The 24358-nt window shown below is 61.0% G+C and overlaps 2 protein-coding genes across 4 annotated transcripts in view; one reads left to right on the top strand and one right to left on the bottom strand.

The window, feature by feature from the left end:
- The window catches only part of SGSM1 (small G protein signaling modulator 1), a 54956-nt gene extending 51600 nt beyond the window's left edge, over nt 1-3356 (bottom strand). For 2 of the 3 annotated variants that reach the window (XM_068911672.1, XM_068911674.1), the window contains exons 1-2: nt 3254-3356; nt 3123-3166 (exon numbers count right to left, since the gene is read on the bottom strand). In XM_068911672.1, the coding sequence (XP_068767773.1) occupies nt 3123-3166; nt 3254-3272 (63 nt within the window). In that variant the 5' untranslated portion in view covers nt 3273-3356. The remainder of the gene's footprint in view (nt 1-3122; nt 3167-3253) is intronic. The other variant, XM_068911675.1, reaches the window with a different exon arrangement.
- Nucleotides 3357-13477: 10121 nt separating this feature from the next.
- Nucleotides 13478-23316, top strand: LOC104150510 (sodium-dependent serotonin transporter-like). The gene is made up of 13 exons (XM_068911513.1): nt 13478-13697; nt 15173-15307; nt 15398-15617; nt 15930-16068; nt 16355-16489; nt 16948-17051; nt 17185-17312; nt 17602-17714; nt 18351-18482; nt 18901-19000; nt 19258-19358; nt 20344-20511; nt 21110-23316. Exons 1-13 carry the CDS (start codon nt 13478-13480, stop codon nt 21188-21190), a joined length of 1776 nt encoding a protein of 591 aa, XP_068767614.1. The 3' UTR covers nt 21191-23316.
- Nucleotides 23317-24358: the final 1042 nt, after the last annotated feature.

Below are 24358 nucleotides of genomic sequence, written 5' to 3'. Positions count from 1 at the left end.
TAAAAATGCATTAACCATGGCAACAACCAAAGTCTGAAGTCCATTTGCTTGGCGTGGTGCTCCAGGTTGTTGCCTTATGGATGTTCCCTCCCACCCCCCCCCATTTACTGTTTATTTACCTTTTCTAATCAGATCTTGTCTACACAAGATTTTACTCCTTCAGCTATTGCAGGAGGACTACAGACGTGGCATGGCTTCTCCAGTATGATCCGTGGCTGTTCCCAGATTCAGTGTGGCTTATCTACACTTGAGGATCCCACTAGATCACGTAAAGCCATGGCTAAAACCCTTGAGTAGAAAAAGCCTCACAAACAAATCAGCAGTGGTCTAAAGAAACAAGAATATGCAGTCTGGCGAAAGCGGAAAATTCCAGGGGTAGGAAAAAGAGAAAGAATTTCTGCAGTTTGGCCCTTTCTGTTACTCCCTGGAAGTCTGCATGAGCTCCTGACTTCACCTGAAGTCAGCCCAGAAGAGGAAGAAACAAAGGAAAGCATAACTAAAACGGGCCCAAACGAGCAGAGAACAACAGGCAAGAGAATGGACAGCCAACTCCCAATTTCAGGGATGTTGCTAAATAATTAACTATATAACCTTTGGGGTCATGTTTCCTCAACTATTTTTTATTAATTTTAATACAGCAAAAAACAGATGGAAAAGAGCACAGAGAACAGGTTCAACACAGAATTCAAGCAGCTGTGTGACTCTGTGTACAAACAGTCTCAGCTGGCTGAACCTGTCAGATCTCTCTGCTTTCAGCAGGCTTCGAGTTAGGAGAAATCCGAAAGAAAGTGGAAGTACCTGGTACCTGCGCGGGCAAAGAACCAACATCCCCACAAACGTCCTGAGGCAGAGCTCGGACTGATGAGTCCACTAGAAGGTCACAATGTTAATGTAAAATCTCTGCTCTGCACTGTGCTCTTGCTAAGTAGATACTAGACTGACAGATACAGATACTAGACTGTCAAACACTGATATCACGATATCTTTACACGTACCCCACCTCTCTCCTTCAACGCACACTTCCTTTTTACCCGGCTCCACCAATAAACTGTACAATACAGTCATTTTACAAAAAGCCAGAGCACTTTCCCATATTATCAGAAGGGCATGTCATAACCCTCAGCTCTTCTCCTCTAGGCACAAGGTGCACTTTCTTCCAGCATAGATGCCTGTCCAAGGTAAAAGTCTACCCAGACACAAGTGAGGCACTGCCTGCAAAATCCAGCCCCTGGAGAAAGAGCAAAGGGTACCTAAGAGAGAAGCCCACTCCTGAATGCCAGCCCAAAAGATGTTCATGTACAGTGACAACCTGCAGAAGCCAGGGCACAGTCTCCGGCAGGAAGCTCGCATTTACTGGCCAAGCTTTTTAACTGGCACACCGAACACTGGGCAATCCTCATCTCTGATCCTACAGCAGCCATCGATGCACAGTCTGCTGTTTTGCCTCTCTCCACTCAGGAGGAGTCGCAGACAGACTGTCATAATGAGATGTCAGCTCTATCTATAGTGCTAAAATAAATGTCATATCCTTTTTCTGGTTTAATAGCTGTTGTCAAGGCAACAAGTAGCATTCCTCACCACCACGCCCAGCACAGGGTTAAAGGTGCAGAAGTGATCTGAATAAACAGCCAAACACACTGCTCCATCAGCTTTCCAAAACCTACCAGCCACGGGTCTTGTTCATCCTACTCAGTGCAGCGTCTCCAGCAGGGATGCTCCACTCTCCTGAGCCCATAAACTGTATATCAAGATGATCATAAGACCAGAAATAAAAAGACACATATCATACACCCTACAAGCCCAGGAGAGGTGACCTGCAGGGACAGACCACCCAGGCGGGGGATGGTAACAGCTCCCCACCAACCCAGTCCTCCATCACAAGGCAGAGCTGGAGCCCAGCTTCCTCAGCAATGGGTCACATGCAACTCAGCCACTTTGGACTCAGCAGTCGTGGATGGCTAGCTCAGATTGCCCTGCCGGCCCACGCAGCCCATCAAGCTGGCCACATGGCCTACCTCTATCACGTAAGCAACTACTTGGCAGAGCAGAGGGGTCCAGAGACCCTCAGCTCCATGTCGAGATCTACTGTCAGCTCACTGTATTAATGCTATACATACTACAAACATCAAGCTCTGTCCAGCAAACGCACAGAGACAATGAGGTTGAGGCAGCTGAGCACAAACCACAACTATAAACCAAGAGAAGAGATGGAAAGATGCCTGAGAAAAGAGACCAGAGGAATAAACAGTCTTCAAATAACACCCCTTAGCACTGGACACACAACACACAAACATTCACGTGCACGTTCCCCATTTTCTTAGCCTGTTGTTACAAACAGCCCAGAAGCTCTGTCCATGCAGGGTTTTTAAATGCGAGACCGCCTCCTAATACATGAAAGGACATTTTGCTACACAGAAAGGTTGTCCCATTCCAGCTTTCAAGGTGAGCAGTAGTTTCCCACTCGGGAGATACTTCCTTTCCCCCTGCAGAAAGTCAAAACTTGTGATACTGGCTCTGCCACCAGCAAAAGGCAATTTTCGAGATACGGGACAAAGGAGCCTGCTTTCCTGGTGTCAAAATAAGCTGTTGCTGTGAAGATACATCCCTCGCTGCTTATCTACCCAGTAATCATGCAGGCACATTTCACTTGACAGGTTCCCTCTCCTGGAGCTCATATTGGACAGATTAACGAGAAGATAGATAAACCCGCTCGTTTTTTTTTTTTTTTTATTTTCGGACTGTTAAATTTGATGCAGTGAAGTACGAACGCAGCAACCGCAGGAGCCAGCGAGACCCTGCGCAGAGGGAGCGAGCCGGGCTGCCCGTGCGAGCGCGGCGGCCCCCGGCCCGCGTGGGCGACGGTCCCGCGTGTGGGGGGGGGTCCCCGCGTGGGCGACGGTCCCGCGGGGGTGGTGGTCCCGCGGGGGGGGGGGGCCGAGCCGCGCCAAGCGCCCGACTGCGGGAGAGGGATGATATAAATGAAAGAGCGGGCGGCGGCAGGCGGGCAGGGGTCACCCGGGACCCGGGGCTCCGCGTGACACGGCAGGGTGCCCCGGGGGCCGCAGACGGCGGGGGGCCCGCGCAGCCCGGCGCAGCTGGGGGCAGGCGCCCCCCGCACCCACCTCCTTCTTGACGGTGCGCAGCAGCCGCTGCCGGGTCTCCGCCTCTGTGGGGAGAAGGGGGAGAGGCCCGTTAGCGCGGCGCGGCCCCGCCGTCCGCCCCGGCCCCGGCCCCGGCCCGGCTCCCGCCCTACCCGCCGGGGCCGCCGCCATGGCCGCGCTCCTCCGCCCCTGCAGCGCCGGCAGACTGGCGGCGGGGCGAGCCGAGCCGAGCCGAGCCGAGCCGAGCCGAGCCGAGCCGAGCCGAGCCGAGCCGGCCGGGCCGGGCCGGGCCGCCCGCCGCGCTGGGGGCGGGGCCGCGCTGCCGCCCGCCAATCCGCGCGCGCCGCCGGCCGCGCGCCGGCCCCCAACGGGTAGCGGCCAACGGCCACCCCCCCCCCCAACGGCCAACGGCCCCCAGCGGGCACCTGGCAACGGGCCCCCAACGGCCCCCCAGCGGGCGACGTCCACGCAATGGACAACGGCCCCCAACAGGCAACGGCCAGTGGCCCCCCAACGGGCAACAGTCCCCCACAACGGAAAACGGCCCCCCAGCGGGCAACAGCCCCCGACAGGCAATGGCCAATGCCCCCCCCCCACCCCAACGGGCAATGGCTCCCAACGGGCAACGGCCCCCCAGCGGGCAACAGCCAAACAATAGACAACGGCCCCCAACAGGCAACGGCCAACGGCCCCCCCCAGCAGCCAGCAGTCCCCAACGGGCAAAGGCAGCAGACAATGGCCCCCCAACAGGCAACAGCTCCACAACAGCAAGGGCAATGCCCCCCAACAGGCGGCAGCCCCCTCCCAACGGCAGTGGGGAATGTCCTCCCAATGAGGCTGTTCCCCAACAGGCAACAGCCCCCCAAAGGGCCATGGCCCCCCAGTGGGCAACGGGCCCCCCAACGGGCAATACCCCCCCCAACGAGCACCCCCTCAACCAGGCACATCCCCAACCAGGCCTTGGCACTGGGCATCCCCCAAAACGGGAACCTCCTTCTCGACCAGGCGATGGGCACTCCCCAACAGGGAACCAGCGCCTCCCCTCAACTGCTACCTCCCCAGCCCAGCCCCTGGCCCCCTCAGAGCCAGGCACCCCTCACAACCCGGCCCTGGGCCCCACACAACTGAGCACCCCATGACCTAGCACCTGCAACAATTGCTCACCTCCCTCCACTGGGCCCCAGCACCCCCTGGAGTCCCTGGGGCCACTAGGCCACCGGGCTACTGTGCCCAGGCCTCCCTGGGGACAGTGAGGAGCCTAGGCAGGAGGCAGCAGTGACCTGCCACTGCGGAGCGGCTTCCTTCGGGCATCCAGCACCGGTAGCGAGTGGTCAATGCGGGCCTCGTTCCTGCCCCACTAGGCAAGTGGCCTGTTTGCCAGCATCAGGCATCCAGAAGCCATGACGCAGGTCTCCAAATTCTTGGGGGTGACTTGAAAGAAATTCCACGTTTAAATAAAAATTGGAGGTTCATTTGCCTCATTCATTCTTGGGCGCTGGGCAGTGTTTCTCAGAAAGGATTATCAACCCTGTTGTTTTAGGGAAGGGAAAGCAGAGAGCCTCACGCTGAGGAAACGGGGCAGAAGGGAACTACAAAACTTGACAGAAGTTATGCTGGTGTTGGGTGAATGGAGGATGGCCACGGGCGAGCGAAAGCAGGCTGCAGATTGGGAGAGTTTCTGATTTAACACCAGTCCCATGGTTTTGTTCAGATGCTGGTGGAAACACTGCAAGCAGGAGTCTCCTGCCAGCGTACAGCAGCATCGTGCGCAGCAGTCACCCTGCCCAGAGCAGAGGTGCTGCGCTGGACCGAGGGACACTGGGGCCGAGGCGGCAGCGTTTGGCAGAAGTAGCCCTCAGTATCACCCCTTTGCTGAGGCAGCCTGCCAGAGCACTCATTTCTGGAGAAGTAGCAGCTAAGAGATAATCCACTGATACGTTGGGTTTTATGGAGGCTCAGGAGCCTGGGAAGTGACATAAAGCCAGGTCCCTATAGGTGTGAGGTGCCAAAGTCTTTTCCCTTCTGCAAAGCCATGTCGAGCTCCACCCACCAGCCACGCATCTGTTGGCTCTTCTGCAACAGGAAGGAGATAATGAGCTGAAAAGGGCTATTCACACGGGACCCGGAGATGCCTCCCATCCAAATTGTAAACACTTTAGAAAAAGCCCTGCCTGGCAGTTCTCATTAACATATTTTCTGTTTTCCTGCTCCCTCATTTGATGTTCCAGGACATTTCCATAGAAACAGGATCTTTGTTCCTTAGCAGTCCAGTTTCCAATAACTACAAACCACATTAGAGTGAGGGCAGCTGCTCTCAGCTCCACTGCACGCAGATAGATCGCAGCCGTCAGCTGTTGGCAGGGCAGCGCTGCAGCCTCCGCTGGGCCTCGCCGTCCTGGCTTGGAAAGCGAGTTATTCTGGCCATACAGAGTGCAGCAAGAGCGTTAATCACACCTGGGCTGCAGAGGATATGTGGAGATGCTCAGAGGGTGCCTCCTGCGTCAGCATGGAGCATCGCTCCCCCTTCACTGGGGCCTCTCTTGGTTGGGGCCAGTCTGCTGGTCCAGCGGAGGGAGCGCTGGGGAGCCCTAGCACGGAGCAGAGCGGGCAGGGCTGTGCAGGTGGGGTCCCATTTGGCAGCACTGCGTCCAGCAGCGTGCCACCGGGCTGGCACCGTCGTGCAGGGTGGGCAGCAGTCTCGTGGTTGGCTCTGGTCACTATGGCCTGCTCCTCCAGACATGAGCTGCGAGCGCGGTCCTCCCCTCCCAGCTGCCGTCCTGCTTGTCTGACTCCTGAACTCTGCCCTGCCAGAGGAAGCCCGTTCCCCTTCCAGTCCTCCCTGGGGAAGAGCTCCCTGCAGGGACAGACGTCCTCTCGTCCTCTCGTCCGTGTTTAGGCGCTGACTGCTGGCGCGTGGCAGGTGAATCAGCTGTGAGAACGTGTCCCTCGCAAAGGTGCAATGCGTTCACTTCCCAGCCTGTTACAATTTCCCACCTCCGTGAGCTCCCTGGGTTACCTGCCATGCCTCCGCAGCACAGACCGTCTGAGCTGGGCCAGCTCGCCCTCCTCTGGCACTGCTCCTGCAGCTGGGCTGCATTTCCGTGCAGTCGAAGCAGCTGCGTTTCAGCCACTACTGCGTGCTTGCAGCTAGTCGATGGCCCTGAAGATAGCAGGAACCACCAATCCCGATGGCTCCCCTCTGCAGCCTGTTCTGGGCATTAATCCAACAGTGCAAACTATTCTGGAGGAAACCTATTTCCTTTTATGTTGTTTGGGGCTTGTTGCTTTCGGTTGTCAGAGATGATGACAGTCCAAATATTACTCAACTGTAGCAGCAGGGCTGGCTAGTTTAGGGGTACCGTGACACTGTAAAATGGGATGCAGACAGATCCCAGGTGGATTCTGGAACTGGGATCCAGTCTGGCCAGATCCAGATGCCACTAAGACTGAGGCCACTAACTCCTATTAGCAATTGCTGATTTTTGTCTTGATGCTTGGGATGCTGTTGTCAGCCCTGGAAGTCACCCATGGCCTCCAGGCTGGATGGCCTGTAAGTGGCACAGGACTTGGCATGGTGCAGTACTGATTTTGCACCTGGTTTGTCAGTACAATAGCATTTCTGCTCCCCAAAATGCACTCACTGCTGAATCCCCCAGCACAGCAAACCCCAGCTGCCTGGTGTCACAAGATGGCACCATTGCATCTGTTTTACCAAGCAACCTCCATGCCGAGGGGTCTGTGCTTGGTACCGAGAGGGCAAGGTCTGGTCAGATGGGTTCCCCTTCCCCGTTCAGGGGCATGGAGCTTGCCGTTGTGATGAGAAGGACCAATGCTGCTAAGAAACAGCAGCCCAGGGCTTGTCAGCTCTAGGCTCTTAGAACTGAGACCAGCCAAATGCTCCATGAGGAAAGAAGCAGGTGTCGAAGCCCTGAGTTGACTGCACAAAGCATGCTCAATAGCGAAATATTCTCTGCTTCAAAGTGGGTCTCTCCTGTGCCTGTACCCTACCCCATCTAGCTGGGAACAGAAGATATCACAGTATTGCAATGTTCATCCCCAGGAGCTACACGGCCTGACACAGAGTTTGGCCTCAAGTCAGAGTTTTTTGACTCCCTTCTGCAATTATCCCAGCACAACAGGCTTTGAACCTGAACCAGGCTTTAAATCAGCGTTGCAATATGCTGATGCCTCAGAAAGAGCTCAGATTGTGTTCAGAGTTAGCTCGTACGACTCGTACGCAGTTTTGCTGCTAGGAGATCCTGACTGTCAGCTTTATTTATGACAGCAGGTCCTACGGTGTTGCACAGGCAATTGAGATAGGCTAATAAACAATCATAATGAAAGCATCAAGGCCTCATAAAAACCCATGTAGGAGCTCCATCACATATCAACAGTGAATCAAATGACCAAGGGCAGTGACAGCCTATTCACTCCTGTGACCCAGAGCTGTGGGTGAGAGAGCAGAGTCATGTCTCTGCATAAATATCTGATGCCAAAACTGAAAAGGTGCCACGTTCCCGAAGGGCCAAGGGATAACATGGCCGTGTCATGCTGAGCACCTTGCACTGCTCTGATCTCTGTAAAGCTTCTCTGATCCGGGGTGAGACTGCCTGTACCACCACACGCGATTGAGCCAAAGGGACCTGCCAGGGAGAGGAGCGCCTGGGCTGCTTGACAAGCCTTGAGTTTGGCCTTGGGCAGGCAGGCACGTTTCTCATCCCTGTTTCTCATTTTTGCTATTGTGAAAATGATATTGAAGACATTGGCCTGTCTCTTGATTAGGGTGTGAGGCTGAGTGAACCAGCAGACCTTTCCTTGCCCATGTAGAGGCACTGGCAGAAGCACGGAGCACGTAAGGAGTTGTTCAGGTTAGCGCCTGATTGAGGAAAAAGTCTCTGTCCAACCTGAGCCAAAACAACTGTTTTAGAATTTTTTCCAGCAAATAAACCCCATGTATTTTAGGGCTCAAACAACTGTTACAGCCCCCAGAGTAACCCTTCTGCAGCTCTGCCGCAGTGCTTGCGCTCCGGACAAGCATTGCCCAGCTCCCCCACGCCCGGGTGGGCAGGATGGGGCCGAAGGCCGATGCCGAGGAGCCCGCGCTCCTCCGGCGCCCGGCCAGGCTCGGGGGCGATGACCACCTGGAGAGCCAGTCGCAAATGCGCAGCCTGCGCAGCCCGATGAAGCGCTGGCAGAGGGAAGCCCAAGGGCAGGAAGATCATTTTGTTTCCTGTTAATGAACCAGAGCATTGTTGTACAATCTTCAGTCCTGTCAATCTGCCTGTGTGGCTCCAGGCTAACCAGCACCGGGTGGGCAGCCGCTGCTCACGCGCTGAAGGAGCCCGGGGAGGACCCGTCTCTTCCCATCGTGTGCTGCGGACGGATGTACGTCACGGGAGAAACGCTGTGTTTGGGAGAAGGCCCACAGCAGACGGAGCGGTCTGAGCCCACAGGGTCTGGAACCAAAGACTCTCCTACTGCTCTCACTCAGCGAGAGCCCCCGAGATATTTCAGTTCCCCTAAGCCATCTTCTCTGGAGGCTGACGAGAATCACTGGCCACCCGCCGCTGCCGTTTGTTTCACTGGTCCCTCTGGACCCTTCCTCCCTGCACACCCAACACCTAATCAGAAACCAGGGCCCATCGTGCCACGTCCTCGCGGACCTCCACGCTGCTGTCCTCAAGCGATCGCTGTTTCACCGTTTGCCTAGCGCCGGTCAGACACCTTTGCTTGAGCACAGAGAGGGTTCGCCAAGGCAATGGCTCCCTGAGGGCGCCTGGCGCTTCCGTCGGGGACGGCTGGTGCCGGCGCTTCTGCCGGCCACGTACGACGGCGCTGCTAGGCTGTCTGAGAGGCAGGATCTGTGATTTCCAGGGGCTTTTCTGAGCCCGCCACACACGAAGGCCCCAGGCAGCCGCCGGGCACACGGCAGGGCCCTCTCCCCTTCTCCCGCAGCGGCGCCGCCTCGGCCGGTGCTGACTGCGCCCGGCCGTGGGGAGCTGCTGGCGGCACCGTCGCGGCCGTCCCTTCTGCCGCTGCCTTGGGGCATCCTGCTTCCAGAAAGCTTCTCGCCGGTGAGAAAGAGGGGGTGACTAACATACAGAGTTTGTGTTACTTTAAGTCTTTAAGGCAGTGAAAGACAAAAATCACGTCTGCAGGAGCATGTGCACACACACGCACACACACATGCGTGCACACACACGCACACGCGTGCACACGCATGCGCGCACGTGTGCGCACGCACACTGCTCTCTGCACCTTAGTTCATTACAAGCTCTGTTCACTTCCCCTTTTTTGTGGCTTCTTTCTCCCCAGCAAGAACAGTGCACAGAGAGCCACAGGAGCTATTACTATTTTATTACCTTCCTTTGGGGAGAAATTCACTGAAACAAACCCAAGGAAAAGGTCTCTATAAACCTTGTTGGTTCCTTTTCCCTGGAAAACGCTGCTTCTCAATGGATTAAAGATGAGCGGGATGCTATTGGCCCCACTTTTCTGAAGGCTGGAGAGCTTAAACAAGAGCATGTTGATGTGTATTTAATATGATTAAGTAACATCTCTCAGTATCATGCTAATTAAATTAACCCCCCCCCTTGCTGCCTCTGTGGCTTAAACAGAGTTGCCCAAAGTTGTTTTAAGACCGCAATTTGCTTCTCTGCATTTCATTGCATGGATGAGCAGATAGGGTAAAAGCAATCTGCTAGTAAATAATCATACATGTTAGAAACTTCTCCCAACTCAACGGAAATTCAAGTTTAGGTCTGATTTAAGCTAGATTTAGACTGTGAATTTTAAATCTAAAGTGATTTTGCTTTGAATAAAGGAAGTAACAGGAAAAAACACAGGTGAACTCCCAGAGGGAGAGCACAGAGCGTATCTGGCTGTGGCTGCAGGGATGGGGACAATATGAGGGCTGACGTCCCGCAGGCCGGACAAACTTGGAGAGCGTCAAGCGCGGCAGATAGAAAGCGGAGGCCTGGGCCGCCAGGGCCGTGCGCGCTCTCCGAGAGACCGCCGAGCCGGGCCCCGCTGCTCCGTGAAACGCTTCTAACTCAGTGCCAGACGACGGACAGAAACACGTGGCTACGACTGCCAAAACAACGACATTTTACCCCGCGCACAGGCCCGCGCGGCGGGCGGGCGGCTGCTGGGCACGCACGAGGGGCGAGCCGCGCTAGCAGGGCGCGCGCGGCCGCCTCCGCACGGCTAGGGGACCGTGCCCACAGCAGACGAAAGCGCGGGGAGAGCTCCGCGCTGCGGCCGCGGAGAGCCGGAGCTGAGCCGGGGGGGCGGCGCAAGGGAAGCCGCTGCCGGCAGACGCCTCCCGGCCCCCCTCGGCCCCGACGCCCGCAGCCCCGGCAACGCGCGCGATGCTTCTGCCAGCTGGCAGCTTCTAAAAAAGCGGAGATTTCAAAGCTCTCCCTTCATGGACTCGCCAGCAGCAGCCTCGGCGCGGTGCTGGAGAAAAGGCAGCCGCGCTGGCGGCGCGGGGCGCAGAGGCGGCTGGGGGCGGCGCGGGGGCCAGAGGGCGGCGGGCTGCGAGCGCCTCCGCGGCTCGCTCGCCGGCAAGGCCCGGGGGACCTGCCAGGGCCGCCAGGCTGGGAGCGCCGGCATCCAACGGCCAGCGCGGCACACCAGCTCGCCCGGCGCGAGCGGGCAGCGCCGGCGTCCTGGGGAACCGGTACCAGGCTCTGCCCCCGTTCAGGCAGCGTTTGGATGGGACCTTGGAGGCGACACCTGCCTGGGCCGCGGGGGGCCCGGGCTGCTCTCCGAGGGCGCTTGCGAGAAGAGCCAGAGGTGCCCGGCCATCGCCGCCTGCGCGCGCTCAGCTCCGCCAGGGCGCAACCCCAGCGCCCGCCTCCGGCCTCGCGTCACGTGCAATTCCGGAGATCAGCGGGCAGAAAACAAGAGACTCTTCCGAAGAGCAAGCAGCTCAGTTTCAGAAAGGTGGCAGTTTTTACACAGCATCACGCCCAGGCAGCGGCCGCGGCGCGGGCACCCGCTCCCCACGCGAACCTGCCGCGGCGAGGCCGTCCGCCACCGCGGCGCGGGTCTGCGCGGCCGTGAACACCGCCCAGCGCCGTTGCTGAGCTTCCCCGAGCGGGAGCGAGGAGCTCTGCCTAGAAGGGTCCCTGCGCCTCGGCACGCCGAGGCCTTGCGTTTAAACTACCTGCAGGAAAGAAGGGTCAGCTGTAGAAAAAAAGCTATTATTTTTTACCGTTGCTATGGTACCAGCTGTCTTTGGGCTGTCATTTATGCCCTTAAGATAGTCTTCGGTCAGGCGGGATTAAACGCTGCTCCTCCCAACACGCTGCTCTGGCAGGTCCAGCTGGCAAAGGGGATTTCTCCCCTTCATCACTGAGCAAAGGAAGACACAAAGCCTGAGCGGCTGCAGCCCCCTTTCCTAGCGCCTCGCAGCACCCTGGCGGTTAAGGACCGTCTTTACTTTAATTTCCAATGCCTGTGCCCACTCCTGTATTAGGACTGCAATTGAAATTTATTGCTTAAGCCCAGCAACGGCACAAATCCTGCATAAACCCACAGGAGATTAACTTGTCCCTCACCGGTGCGCTGGGAGCGAGCCGCGCCGGCAAAGCCTCGCGGAGCCACGTGCGCGCGGGCTCACGGAGCGGAGGCTCTGCCCCGGCAGGCAGCAGGACACCCCAAACGCCGCTCGCTCCGGAGCCCTCGCAGGCGCCGGCGTGGGACGAGCCCGACGGCTTCCAGCTGAGCAGCTCAGCTGGGAGAACAAGCTGTTACCTATCACTCCTCGTAAACCCACAAGTGGAAAACTGTTGCATTTTTCAAGTGTTAAAAAAGGATTTCATATTCCATAAGTAAAGAGGGAAGAAAACCCTGCAGAAAGCTGCGAGCATCGGCCGGGCGGATGTGACGGCGGGCTGCCTCGGCGGTGCGCTGCCCGGCGGCTCAGCCCAGCTGCGCCTGCAGCCAGCGTCCCCAGCAAACAGCCCGGTCTCGCGGCTCCGGCCGGGTCGGAGCTGCAGCAAGCCACCGTAGCTCACCCGACCTCAGCGGTGAAACACTCCTGCTTGTACCCTTGCCTGCACCTCGTGTAGCATCCTGGATCCCCAGGCGGCCTCCCCACCCAGGACTGCTCTGGGTGGGCAACCAGGGCTACCAGGGTCAGATATGCAAAAGTAATGAGATGTAATTTCAACTGAATGCTGCTAACGCATCTTCATGCATGAGCATAAAGTATTAGAGTGTCCAGAGGAGGTTTCCCACGGTTGCTCCGTGGGCAAGCGTGGGGCGCTGAGCCCGGCTGGCCCGGAGGCGCTGCGGAGCCGGTCGCAGCGCAGGTGTCCCCGGAGCACCAGGCGGCTGGCGTCACGTCGTCACAGCAACCCGCTAACCGTGCCCCTAAGAACCACATTTCTCATTTTGATCTCTTTTGTAGTTTCTTTTAATTACAGATGAGGGGTGCCTGGAAAAGCTGGCGCTGGAGCGGCCGGAGGGGTGCTGGGAGTGGCCGGCTGCGCCAGGGCGAGGGCTCGGTGAGCCCAGGCCACCCTGGCGCTGGGCCAGCGCAAGTACCCAGCGCAGCAGCTTCCGGTGCGTGCCGTCCCCTCCCTGCTAGTACTTGAGCTGCAGAAGTTGTTTCGCTTGGTTTCTCTGCAGCGACTCACGTCCTACGCTACGCGAAGACCCAGCGCTAACACGAAGGTAGACGGAGCCTTGCAGGATGCCTCAGATCAGGCCCTTCTGCAGGGCTAGGGCTGACGGCTGGGAGCGCGCTGGGATGCTGCTGGTCCGCGAGGGCCCGCGGCCAGCGCTGGCGAGCGCTGGTTGGGTTGGTGCTCCGCGTTCGACTCCTGGCCAGAAGCCGTTTCCAGGCCACTCTTGCTCTGCAGCTTCCCCGGGAAGAACGAGCTGTTGCGGCCTGTGGTGGGTCTGGTGTCACCGGCCACACAGCTGTAATTGCAAAATGCACCAGGGACAAAGAAGTAATTATTGGTGGGGAGGAAAGAGAGCAGAACCACTCCACCACCTCTGACTTAACACCACATGTGGGTGCAAATACGGTCACAGTTTTATTAACCCCAGCCCGGGAGTGAGAAACGCGCTGCCCCGGGCGGCAAGGGCCGGGAGCAGGAGTGGCGCAACCGGTGCGCTGAGGCTGGTCCCCGCGTTGCAGCCGAGCAGAGACGCTCCCTCCGCTCCCCCTCCTGCCTGCGATCAAAGGATGGGTTTCTCTCCCAGCTGCTTCGCCGTGGCGTGGGTTTCGCGACGGAGGGGGGCGAAGCCTGCTCAGCGGGACCCTCCCCTCCTCGGAGCTGTCATCAGCGCGAGAAACCCTGCCCTTCCCCAACCTGCTCAGCCCGAACCCTGCCGGCTCGGCATCGCGTCGCGGCAGCATGGCAGAGCAGCCCCCCGCGGCGCCCGGCGCCCGGCCGCCCCGGCCCGGCCCGGCGGGCACCGCTGCTGGCGGGGCCGGTCCCGCGCTGCCGGGCCCCCCAGCCCGCCCCAGGGACAAGTGGAGCAAAAAAATGGATTTCCTCCTCTCCGTAATTGGATTTGCCGTAGATCTGGGCAACGTTTGGCGGTTCCCTTATATCTGCTATCAAAACGGAGGCGGTAAGGACACAACTCGGATTATTTAAGCCGTCTTTTAGAGATAAGCAATTTGTTTTTCATCTTTCCGACACGGCAAACTTGCTGTTTCTCTCCTTTGTTTGTCTGTGTAGCTGCCACTCTCCAGCGAGGGCACTCTCAGAGAGTGACCCAACTTCTGCTGACATCTGTCTCTTTTCTAGTTTGTGTCTTTTTCCACTGAAAACCCTCTTCCATTCGCTCCTTCCCTGGCGTGGTTAGAGGTGTCAGCTTACAGCGAGCGGGCGGCTAGCGTGCGTTGAATGGCTAATAGTTTTAAGATTAAAAAGAGAAAACTAACAAGGTTCAAACGGGACGTGACGATTAAGCTGCAGATTTGGGGTGGGAGGTTGTGAGCCGGCTGTGAGCGGCGCTGCTGGTGCTGGAGGCCAACGCGGGCAGAGCGCGGGCCGGGCCGGGGCGCAGCGCGGGGCGAGCTCCCTCCCGCCCGGGGCGCGCCGCGGGAAGCTGAGATACGGGAGCTCCGCTAAGGAAACGCCCGGAGTAAAGGATAACTGGAGACACTGTTTTAAGCAGACAAGAACAGAAAAGCCCTTACAGAGAATGCATGGAAAGGAATGAAAATTTTGTGCTGTTTGCAGAAATACAGTGGATTTAATTGCCAAAGTCGTAGGCATTTGGGTAACATCCTCTTAGTGACTGAGAAAATTAGAAGAAAATAATTGGTGCCGTACTCGAGGCTAGACCGCGGACGCCGGGTGCCCAGGCTGAAGCACACCGAGGGATACGTGACTGTCTCCGGGGGGCTGGAAGCGAACTGTGGGTTAGGCAGACGCTTTCCTCAGCCGTGCCGTGCAAACCGGAGCGCGGAAAGCGCCGCTTGGAAAGGCCAGGAACGGCCCAAAGAGAAAGGGAAGAGGAGCGTGAACACGCTCGCGGCGGCGAAGCCCTCGAGGGCTGCTAGAGAGGAGCCCAGCGCAGCGCCGCACGCCCCCCGCGGCGCCCCCCCGGCCGGCCCCGCCGCGGAGCAGCGGGCGCTTTCCCCCCGGCAGGGGCTCCGGAGCAGCCCCCGGGCCCCGCGCGAGCCCCGTCCTCCCAAGGAAAACCCCACGCGCCCGCGGCCGGGGCAGCCGGCGCTCGAGGAGCCGGGGGGGGCTGAACTAACTAATCCCAGCAGAGCTATTCCGGCCGGAGCGGAGAGCGGTTCCCGTCTGAAAAAGCCCCGTGGGTGCGAGCGTAGCGCTGGCACAGATGACGCTTATGAATAATGCAGACCACAGCATTAATGATTTACAGCCCGGGGTGCCAACGCGTGTTCAGGGGGATTTTCTCCGAAGCTCTTGCAGACCCGAGAGGGGCTGGGTGTCCACCCCTGCCCCTCAGCGCTCGTGCTGCCGCTTGCGCCGTTCGGGCCACGCGACCCCGGCTGAAGAGCGGCGGCCGTCCGGGCGCGATGCCCGCCGCCGCGCCGCTCACCGCCGCGCTGTCCCGGCCCGCAGGAGCCTTCCTCATCCCCTACGTGCTGATGGCGGTTTTCGGCGGGGTGCCCCTCTTCTACATGGAGCTGGCGCTGGGGCAGTTCCACGGGACTGGCGCCATCCCCATCTGGAAACGCATCTGTCCCATCTTTAAAGGTAGGAGGCTGCCGGCGGGGAGGAAACGACGGGGGCTCGCGGGGAGGGGTCGGCCCCGGCCTGCGGGAACCTGCCCTCCTCTTCCCCCAGGCATCGGCTTTGCCATTTGCATCATCGGCCTGTACGTCTCCTTCTACTACAACACCATCATCGCCTGGGCTCTCTACTACTTCTACTCGTCCCTCTGGGGCAGCCTGCCCTGGGCGAGCTGCGACAACCCCTGGAACACGGCCGACTGCACCAACTACTTCGGGGGCAGCAACGTCACCTGGACCAACTCGTCCCGGTCCCCCGCCGAGGAGTTTTATACGTAAGTGCAAGTGAGCGGATGATGCGATTGCGCCGGGCAAGTCCCTGCAGAGGCGCTCAGGTGTGCGTCGGGGAGCGGGAGCAGCGGTGCTGCGAGCAGGTACGCCGACGCACCACGGCCTCCGTTTGGGGAGGCTCCTGGGCAGCTTCGTGGCCCCCTTCCGCGGTGCTGTGGGAGACGGGCGCACGCCTGGCCGGGGCCGGGGCCGGGGCCGGGGCCGGGGCCGGGGCGGGCTGGGCCGGAGCCCCGTCCCAGGCGGCACACGCCGCGGGGCAGAGTCCCCCTCCTCGGCACGGGGCTCTCGGGCCGCAGGAGGAAGGTCCTGGAGATCCAGAAGTCCGGCGGCCTGAACGATGTGGGCGGGATCCGCTGGCAGCTGCTCCTCTGCCTCTTCCTCATCTTCGCCATCGTCTACTTCAGCCTGTGGAAAGGAGTGAAAACCTCGGGGAAGGTAAGAGGGCTCCGGCGCCAGCCCTGCGCGGGCGCAGGGAGGGACAACCCCGCGCGGCATGGACCTGGCCCCGGGGGCCGCGCGACCCGCCACCAACGGCTCCTCTCCATCGCCCTGGCCACGCAGGAGGGGTCAAGCACAGCGTGTGCCTGGCTACCTTGGCCGGTTAAATAAGGGACATTGGCCCCTTGCCAGCACCTCTCAGCCCCCCTCCCGCCGGCCACCCCCCGCAGCCGGGCGCTCGGCGGAGCAGCTCTGCCGCCGCTGACGCCCGCCTCCGCTGCAGGTGGTGTGGGTGACGGCCACGCTGCCCTACGTCGTCCTCCTCGTCCTGCTGGTGCGCGGGGCCACCCTGCCCGGCGCGTGGAGAGGGGTCGTCTTCTACCTGCGCCCGGACTGGGGCAAGCTCCTGAGCACCGCGGTGAGTGCGCGGCGGGGCGCCCCGCTGCTCCGTTGCTCCTGCAGGAACCAGACACCCTGGACAAGCTCTTGGAAATGCAAATCTGTGATTGAGTCACCCATCTCATTTGCTGCTGGGCTTTATTTGTGCCCCGGCCTGACAATAGGCTCCTGTGGGTAATTAGCCATCGCGGCACTCGGGAACCCTCATTAAAAGCAATGAGGGGCGCTGCCGGCTGGGGGCCGCGCGGGGCTCGGGCTCCCCTCTGCACCCGGAGGAGCAAAGACGCCGGAGCCCGGAGCTGCCGCTGCTGCCCCCCTCCCGCGGCAGCTCCCCCGCTCCCGGGACGCCTTTCGGGGGGACGAGGAGGTGCGGGAGCCCCAGGCCAGAGCGGAGGTTTGGCAGCACGTGCCGGCACGGAGCCGCCTCGGCATTGCCGAGCCCGCCCGGCCCCAGCCTGCCTCTTGCTTCCCTGCCAGGTCTGGGTGGACGCCGCCGCGCAGATTTTCTTCTCCTTGGGCCCCGGATTCGGTGTCCTTCTTGCTCTGGCCAGTTACAACCATTTCCACAACAACTGTTACCGGTGAGCAGCGCGGCCGAGCCGCGGCGGGACACGTCCCCGGGGCGCACGGGCTGCGCCGGGCGAGAGCCGAGCCCGCGGGAAGGTCTCTGTCGGCGCCGCTGTGGCGGGACACGTCTCCCCGTCTGCTTCCCAGGGACGCGCTGGTCACCAGCGTGGTGAACTGCCTCACCAGCTTCCTCTCGGGCTTCGTCATCTTCACCGTGCTGGGCTACATGGCCGAGATGAGGGACGTGGAGGTGGAGGACGTGGCCAAAGACAAAGGTTGGTCTCCCTCGCGCGTCAGCGCCCCGGCTCCTCCCGGTCCCGCGGTGCGAGGTGCCCCGGCGGGGATGCCGCGGCCAGGCTCGGCCCGCTCGCAGCGGGGCCGACGGCGGGCGGTTCCGGGGCCGCAGGGCAGCGAGGTGCCCACGGCTGGCGCTCGGCCGCGCCGGCTTTGGGATGTCTCCGTCCGCAGGCCACCGCGGCGCAGGGACGAGAGCGCGTTCCTGCCGCTACCGTCACCCGCTGTGGCATCAGACAAAAGGCAAAATAAACCCACGTTCCCTCCTAGGTCCGAGCCTCCTTTTTATCACCTACCCGGAAGCAATTGCCAATATGGTGGGATCCACCTTCTTTGCCATCGTATTCTTCCTCATGGTGATAACGCTGGGGCTGGACAGCACGGTAGGCGCCTCTGCGAGCTGCGGCAGGCACAGCCGGCAGCCCGGGGCCGCGTCCCTGCTGGGAATAACGGGGCCACCACGGGAGTTTGGGACTCGGGGAAAGGCAGCTGCCTGGCCTGGCCCCTCTGGCCCGCCTGGGGATGGAGCGAGCACAGCCTGCTCCCTTCTCTAACGGGCCTGATCCCGCGAAGCCCGTAGGAGGCGATGGTGATGCCAGAGCGAGGGGACGGGCCGGGACGGGCCGGCCTCAGCTCCAGGCACAGGGAGGCAGCGAGCGCTCAGCCCTGCTCAGCCCCAGCCCTCCGTCCACCGCCCGGGACTGCACCCTGCTCCAGAGCTGCCCGCGGGAACGCGGCAGCAAACGGCAGCTCTGAGGCTTTCCCCAAAGGGCCCCAGCATTTGAGCAGCCTCCTCGCACTCTGTGGATGAGATTTTATGCTCTTCTCCTGTCCGTGGGCAAGCCCAGGGGAGCCCTGACACCCCAAGAAGGTGCTGCTCAAGGCCTTGGGGCAGCAGTGCTCTGGGTGGAAGCTGGGTGAATCCGAGACGGCGAGGGCCACGGGGCCGGAGCAGATCTCCTCCAGAGCAGACTGGCTCAGCGCCTTCTTTCTGCCTCACGCCAGTGCTTCCTTTGCAGTTCGGGGGCTTGGAAGCGGTGATCACGGCTGTGATGGACGAGTACCCTCAGGTCCTCGCGCAGCGCAGGGAGCTCTTTGTCCTTGGTCTCATCACGGTGTGTTTCCTGGGCTCTCTGACCACCCTCACCTACGTGAGTATGGCACTGGCAGGCTGGACATGCTCTGCTTCATCCCTCGCCAGGCGTTTATTCCTTTCTCCAACTACTCTGGGAGCAGATTTTGCCAGAGACCTGATAAACGCCCCAACAGGTCTGTTGAAAGCCCTCCACTAACTCACCCCCGCGTTCGGGAAGCCCTCAGAGATCACCATGGCATGGCCTGCTCCATGAGCCAGGTCTGTCCCCATAGCTGAGCCTGGGGACGCGGTCGAGGTGCAAGGGACGCAGGAGAAACCCTGCAGGAGCAGGGCTGCGGGAGCCCCTCCATGGAGAGCAGCCTTCGCTCCCAGCCTCCCGGGAATCTAAACCTTGGCAAAAAAGGCACGTGCCGAGAGCAGAACGGACGCAGCGCACCTCTGGGCGAGCTGCCACCTCGCCTGTGTCGTTCCAGGGCGGCGCGTACGTGGTGAAGCTCCTGGAGGAGTTCGGAGCTGGCTGCTCCATCCTGGCAGTGGTGCTACTGGAAGCAATAGCTGTGTCCTGGTTTTATGGTAAAGAACTGCCTCTCTGTTATTAAGCATATACTGTACACCAGGAAAACCTCCTGCAGGCCCTCGCACAGATGTTCAACCTCACGCACGCGGGGGAACGGCAGGGAACGCAGGGCCACGTCAGTGCAGGAGCGCACGCGTGACTCCCGGCACGGCGGGGATGAGGGGCCGGGGCACTGCGGTTCCGAGCGTGCACGTCCCCCCGTGAGCGCGGGGCTCGGCCACTCCGGGGGACGTGACGGCTCTTCCTCCGGCAGGGATCCAGCGGTTCTCGAACGACGTGAAAGCCATGCTGGGCTTTGCCCCGGGGATGTTCTGGAAGGTTTGCTGGGTCGCCATCAGCCCTGCCTTCTTAGCAGTGAGTATCGAGACCCCAAGTGACAAATCAAGTTACCCACTCCCCTTTAAACGCTGAGCAAGGGAGTTGCCGTGGGCTGCTGCTTGGGAAACACACATCCCCCCTGTTTTCTGCAACACAAAAGCAATGGGAAGCTCCTAAATTAACTGGGAAATAGGCCAGGCTGCGCACAGCCCCGGACAGGGGATTTGTCAAAGACAAGGAGACAAAAGTGCATTTTCCAGCCTCTTCGGCGGCTGCGCTCCAGGCAGAGCTGGGAGCTGACAGCTGGACGTGCCTAACACGCGCTGGATGTGGCCCGTTTCACCCCCCTCAAGAAAGGGAGCTGCTGACGCTGAGGACGGCGGCGTCCCACGCTCACCCTGGCACAGCCAGCTGCGAGCACGGCCCCGAACGCCGCTGCAGCCCCCTGCGCCGGGCCGGACCCGCCAGCCCTGCCTGCACTTCAAAGGCTGCCATCTGCGAGATGCAGAGGGGTCTAATCTCGCTGGATCTGTAGCAGGAGAGGCCCTGTGGGGATTAATTACGGCTCCAAGCGCTTTGCCTAGGTTATTAAGAGAGAAGTATTATAATCAAAGTAGACAGCAAATGGTTTCATTGCACCGTGGAGACGTGCAGCCTTTGCAGCCATCGTCTTCATGGTTTTGTTAGATGAAGAACTGCAAGAGCAAAGCTGCGCGAGTGACGGCAGTCTGGAAAGTGTCACTGCAAAAGCCACGTTCACCTTCAGCAGTTAGAAAAGAAGCAATGGCAGAGGGATGTGAACGTTGTTAAGCCATGGGATGAGCCCATAGTTGCAAGAGGGCTGGGGACATGTTGCAGCTGATCTGCTCTCTTTGGGAGCAAACGGGACTGCTCTGCCAGGGATGTTAAGCCTCCCCAACGGGCTCTGCCTGTACCTTGCGCGGAGGTTTTGCCAGCTGTACATCCCTGCCCCAACCCTGCGCCGCCCTTCCCTAACGCGGCCCTCTTCTTTCGCTAACAGTTCATCATCGCCAGCTCTCTGCTGGACCAGCCGCCTCTCGTGCTCTTCGACTACCGGTACCCGGCGTGGAGCACCTCGGTGGGCTCCCTCATAGGCGCCTCCTCCTTCATCTGCATCCCTTTCTACATGGTGTACAAGCTGGCGTGGACGCCTGGGTCTCTCAAGCAGGTGAGGGGCCGGGGGCCGCTCTGCGGGTGCAGGAGCACGCCGGTGGCCGGGGCTCAGTTCGGCCCGAGGCCGGTGCCCGAGGCTCTCGCGCCCGCGGGGTGGGAGCTGGCTGCCGGCTCCTCTCTCTGCATCTTCCTTCACGTGGCAATTCAATCACTTCTGGTGACCTGGTTTCAAAAGGGCTCAGAGGAGCACGGCTCCATGGCCTAATCCTTTTAAGCCATATTTCAAAAGCGGTTATTTTGGCTGGGCCAGAAGACAGCGGGGTGAGATCAGTGCAGCTCTGCAGGCAGGAGGGAGGCCAAACGTCCCCAGACGTCACCCCTTCGCGGGACACCCCCTCCCCGCAGCTCTCCGCGTGAACGGGTGGGGATGAGCGCGCGGTGTCCGCGCCGTGCCCACGCCGTGCCGCCGCCGGCTTGCACGGCCCCGGCCCCGCTGCAGGGGAGACTCCGGCCGTGCCAGCCCGGCACGTTGGGGGAGACTGCCGCGGGGAAGAGCAGCACGGGAGGCACCAGCTTCTCCTGCGCACGGCACCCGGCCACCCATGCCGGCAGGTAACCCACTGCCTTTCTTCCTGGCCTCTCACATCCTCCAGCGTCTAGCTGTCTGCATTCGGCCTGAGAAAACAACACGAGACCCGCAGGCAGGCTCGGTGCGTCTGTCGCCTCTGCTCTAGTGCCGCGGCGCACCTGAAGGACACGCACCGCTCTGCTCCCCCGGCCCGGCCGTAACGCAGCAATCGGGCAGGCAGAAGGGCCGCTGCCATCGCTCTCCCCAAAACAGGCTGCTCCTCTCGCCTCTCCCCACGCCTTGCAGGCACCGGCCACGGCGCGACGCCCCGGCAGCTCCTGCCAGCGCGCCCGAACGGCATCGCAGCCGAAGCCGGCACCGCCAGCCTCTTCATCACGCGCTGATGGGTCAGATCCAGTTCTCACCGTGGGCAAAAATCCCTCTTATCGACAGCAATGAGAGCAGGACCCGGCTTAACGCATGTGCATAAATGAAAGCCCAGCCTGGCTGGAAGCCAAGTGACCAAAATCACCGAGTGGTGCCCCACCACGGTTGTCATCCTGGTCCCAGTGCGACGCCCGGAGCTGATGCGTGGCCGGAGGGAGGGCTCGGCCCGGCAGGACCCAGCGCCGCAAGCCCCAGCCCTGGTCCCCGGGGTGCTGCTCCTGGCGCCGGCAGCTCCCGCCATGGAGAACCAGCTTGGAGCCCAAACGAGATGACAGCCGCCGCGGGGCAGAGAGCTGGGACATCCGTCCATAAATCACCCCTGAACAACAACGGGGAAGGAGGGCAAGCGACCTCCGTTCGGGCGGGTGAGGCTATCCAAGCAGCGGGAGCGAGGGGTGACAACGCGAACCTTGCAAAAACCGGAGCAACGTCCGTACTGGCAGAGCCTGGGGAGCGGCCGGCGCCGCGACGCGGCCGGGAGAGGGCGAGCGGGCAGGAGAGCCGCGATGCCTCCGCTCCCCGGCTGCCTGCACCGCTGGCACTTACTGCAGGGAAGGTGAAGCGAGACCCAGCATGCTATTGCCAGAGCTGTATAAACACAACGGCTCAGCCCCTTCCCACCCAACCCCAACGTGCTGGGAGACTCCCGAGCCAGCGCGTCACGGCCAGCGGTCAGTTCTCGTTCAGTATCAAAGATCCCTTTCAGAGAGAAAGCAAAGCGCCAGCTGTGAGCGGGGCTGGGCAAGGCCCTGGCTGCGCCGTTTCCGAAGCGCTGGCCCTGACTTTGTAGCTGCTTGGCCGCCGGCTCACGTGGGACTGCAGACCTGGAGCCCGGCAAGGGTGGGAGACGCAGCCGCAGGGCGGCATCGCCGGGTCTGACGGTGCCAGCTGCGAACGCGCCTTGCTCAGGAACGCTTGCCGTCTTGCCGCGCGAACCTAGCGGACGCGAGCGCTGCATGCCTTTAGCTGTGACATGAGTGACGGGGAAAATAAAGCCGGGATCGGTCCTTACGAGATGAGACTGGAGGGAGGATCTGGAGGAGCTGGTTGCCCCGATCCCACGAAAGCAACGTGCCACGGGCCAGCTGCAAATTGCAGAGTTGCGGGGGAAGGCGGGGAGGGCGGGTTGTCCGCGTGGTTAAACGCGAAGAAGAGTTGTGCCGTCGTACAGAGCATTGCAAAAAGTCTGGTGGAGAGCCTGTGCTTCAAGGCAAGTGCCGAGCGCCCGGCACTCGGGGGTCCCCGACCACGGCTGGCGGGCCCAGCCCGCGCTGCGGCCACCAGGTCCGGCCCCGGTTCGATCTCTCCTCACCTGCTCTGAACCAGCCGCCTGGCACCTGCCACAGCTTCCAAACAACCTCACATCACTCCTAATAGCACCCGTCCATTTTCCAGCAGTTATCAAGCCTATTAAACGCTTTCCAGCTCCCGCGGTCATCCATCAGGGCTAAGGCAAAGCAACAGCCTCCCCTTCGGCCTATCGTTTCCCTCTGTCTCGTTATTCCTTGCATTTACTTAATCCTCCCCGTTTACCGGTCACCCTCTCTTCCTGCCTGTCCCGCTGAGAGCGCTCTGCTTTATTTCAGCGGCGCTCGGGAGAACAAAAACGCGCGGCACGGCCGAGCGCGGCGGAGCGGCGGGCCTCAGCATCCCGCCGCGCTTTGCTGCCCCCTTTGTGCACGGCAGCCTAGAAAGGCAAAAAGAGCGAAAACAGAGGAGCTGGCGTAGCCGCACGCCGCACGCCTCCGTCTGCAGCTTCCAGGCCAGCAGGCTGCAAACGTCCAGTTACGCAGGGACGTGAACTTTAAAATCTAGGCGCTGAGGGCGGCGGGACGAGAGCAGGGCCGGGGGAAGGGGGGGGAGAGGGAGCGGGGAAGGGGAGAGGGAGGGAAGGGAGAGGGAGCAGGGAAAGGGAGAGGGAGGGAAGGGAGGAGGGAGGGGAGAGGGAGGGGGAAGGGGAAAGGGGAGAGGGAGGGGAGAGGGAGTGGGGAAGGGGTGAGGGAGGGAAGGGAGAGGGAAGGGAGAGGGAGCGGGGAAGGGGAGAGGGGAGAGGGAGGGGAGAGGGAGGAAAGGGGAGAGGGAGGGGAGAGGAGGGAGGGAAGGGAGAGGGAGCAGGGAAAGGGAGAGGGAGGGAGAGGGAGGAGGGAGGGGAGAGGGAGCGGGGAAGGCGAGAGGGAGGGAGGGAGAGGGAGCAGGGAAAGGGAGAGGGAGGGAAGGGAGGAGGGAGGGGAGAGGGAGGGGGAAGGGGAAAGGGGAGAGGGAGGGGAGAGGGAGCGGGGAAGGGGTGAGGGAGGGAAGGGAGAGGGAAGGGAGAGGGAGCGGGGAAGGGGAGAGGGGAGAGGGAGGGGACAGGGAGGAAAGGGGAGAGGGAGGGGAGAGGAGGGAGGGAAGGGAGAGGGAGCAGGGAAGGGGAGAGAGGGGGAAGGGAGAGGGAGGGGAGAGGGAATGGGAAGGGGAGAGGGAGGGAAGGGAGAGGGAACGGGGAAGGGGAGAAGGGGGAGGGGAGAGGGAGGGGAGAGGGAGGAAAGGGGAGAGGGAGGGAAGGGACGAGGCAGGGGAGAGGGAGTGGGGAAGGGGAGAGGGAGGGAGAGGGAGCAGGGAAGAGAAGAGGGAGGGAAGGGACGAGGGAGGGAGGGAGAGGGAGCAGGAGGGGAGGGAGGAGCGAGGGGAGAGGGAATGGGGAAGGGGAGAGGGAGGGAAGGGACGAGGGAGGGGCGAGGGAGCGGGGAAGGGGGGAGGGAGGGAAGGGAGGAGGGAGGGAGGAAGGAAAGGGGGACACATGAGGGAGGGGATCAGGGAGAGAGGAGGGAAAGAGGGAAGGAAGGAGGGGAAGGGGGCTACGAGAAAGGGCAGGGAGCCGGGGGAGGAGGGGATGGAGGAGGAGGGA

This window comes from Struthio camelus, chromosome 17 (genome assembly GCF_040807025.1).
Source record: "Struthio camelus isolate bStrCam1 chromosome 17, bStrCam1.hap1, whole genome shotgun sequence".
Classification (NCBI taxonomy): Eukaryota; Metazoa; Chordata; class Aves; order Struthioniformes; family Struthionidae; genus Struthio; species Struthio camelus.
The sequence above is the reverse complement of the archived record's forward strand: the minus strand, read 5'-3'. Positions and strand labels throughout refer to the sequence as shown.

Coding starts and splice junctions, on each gene's coding strand:
- LOC104150510 (XM_068911513.1), top strand. CDS start 13,478: ATGGCAGAGCAGCCCCCCGCGGCGCCCGGCGCCCGGCCGCCCCGGCCC. Junction 16,490..16,947: donor GCAAGCTCCTGAGCACCGCG/GTGAGTGCGCGG, acceptor CTTCCCTGCCAG/GTCTGGGTGGACGCCGCCGC. Junction 18,483..18,900: donor CTCTGACCACCCTCACCTAC/GTGAGTATGGCA, acceptor GTGTCGTTCCAG/GGCGGCGCGTACGTGGTGAA.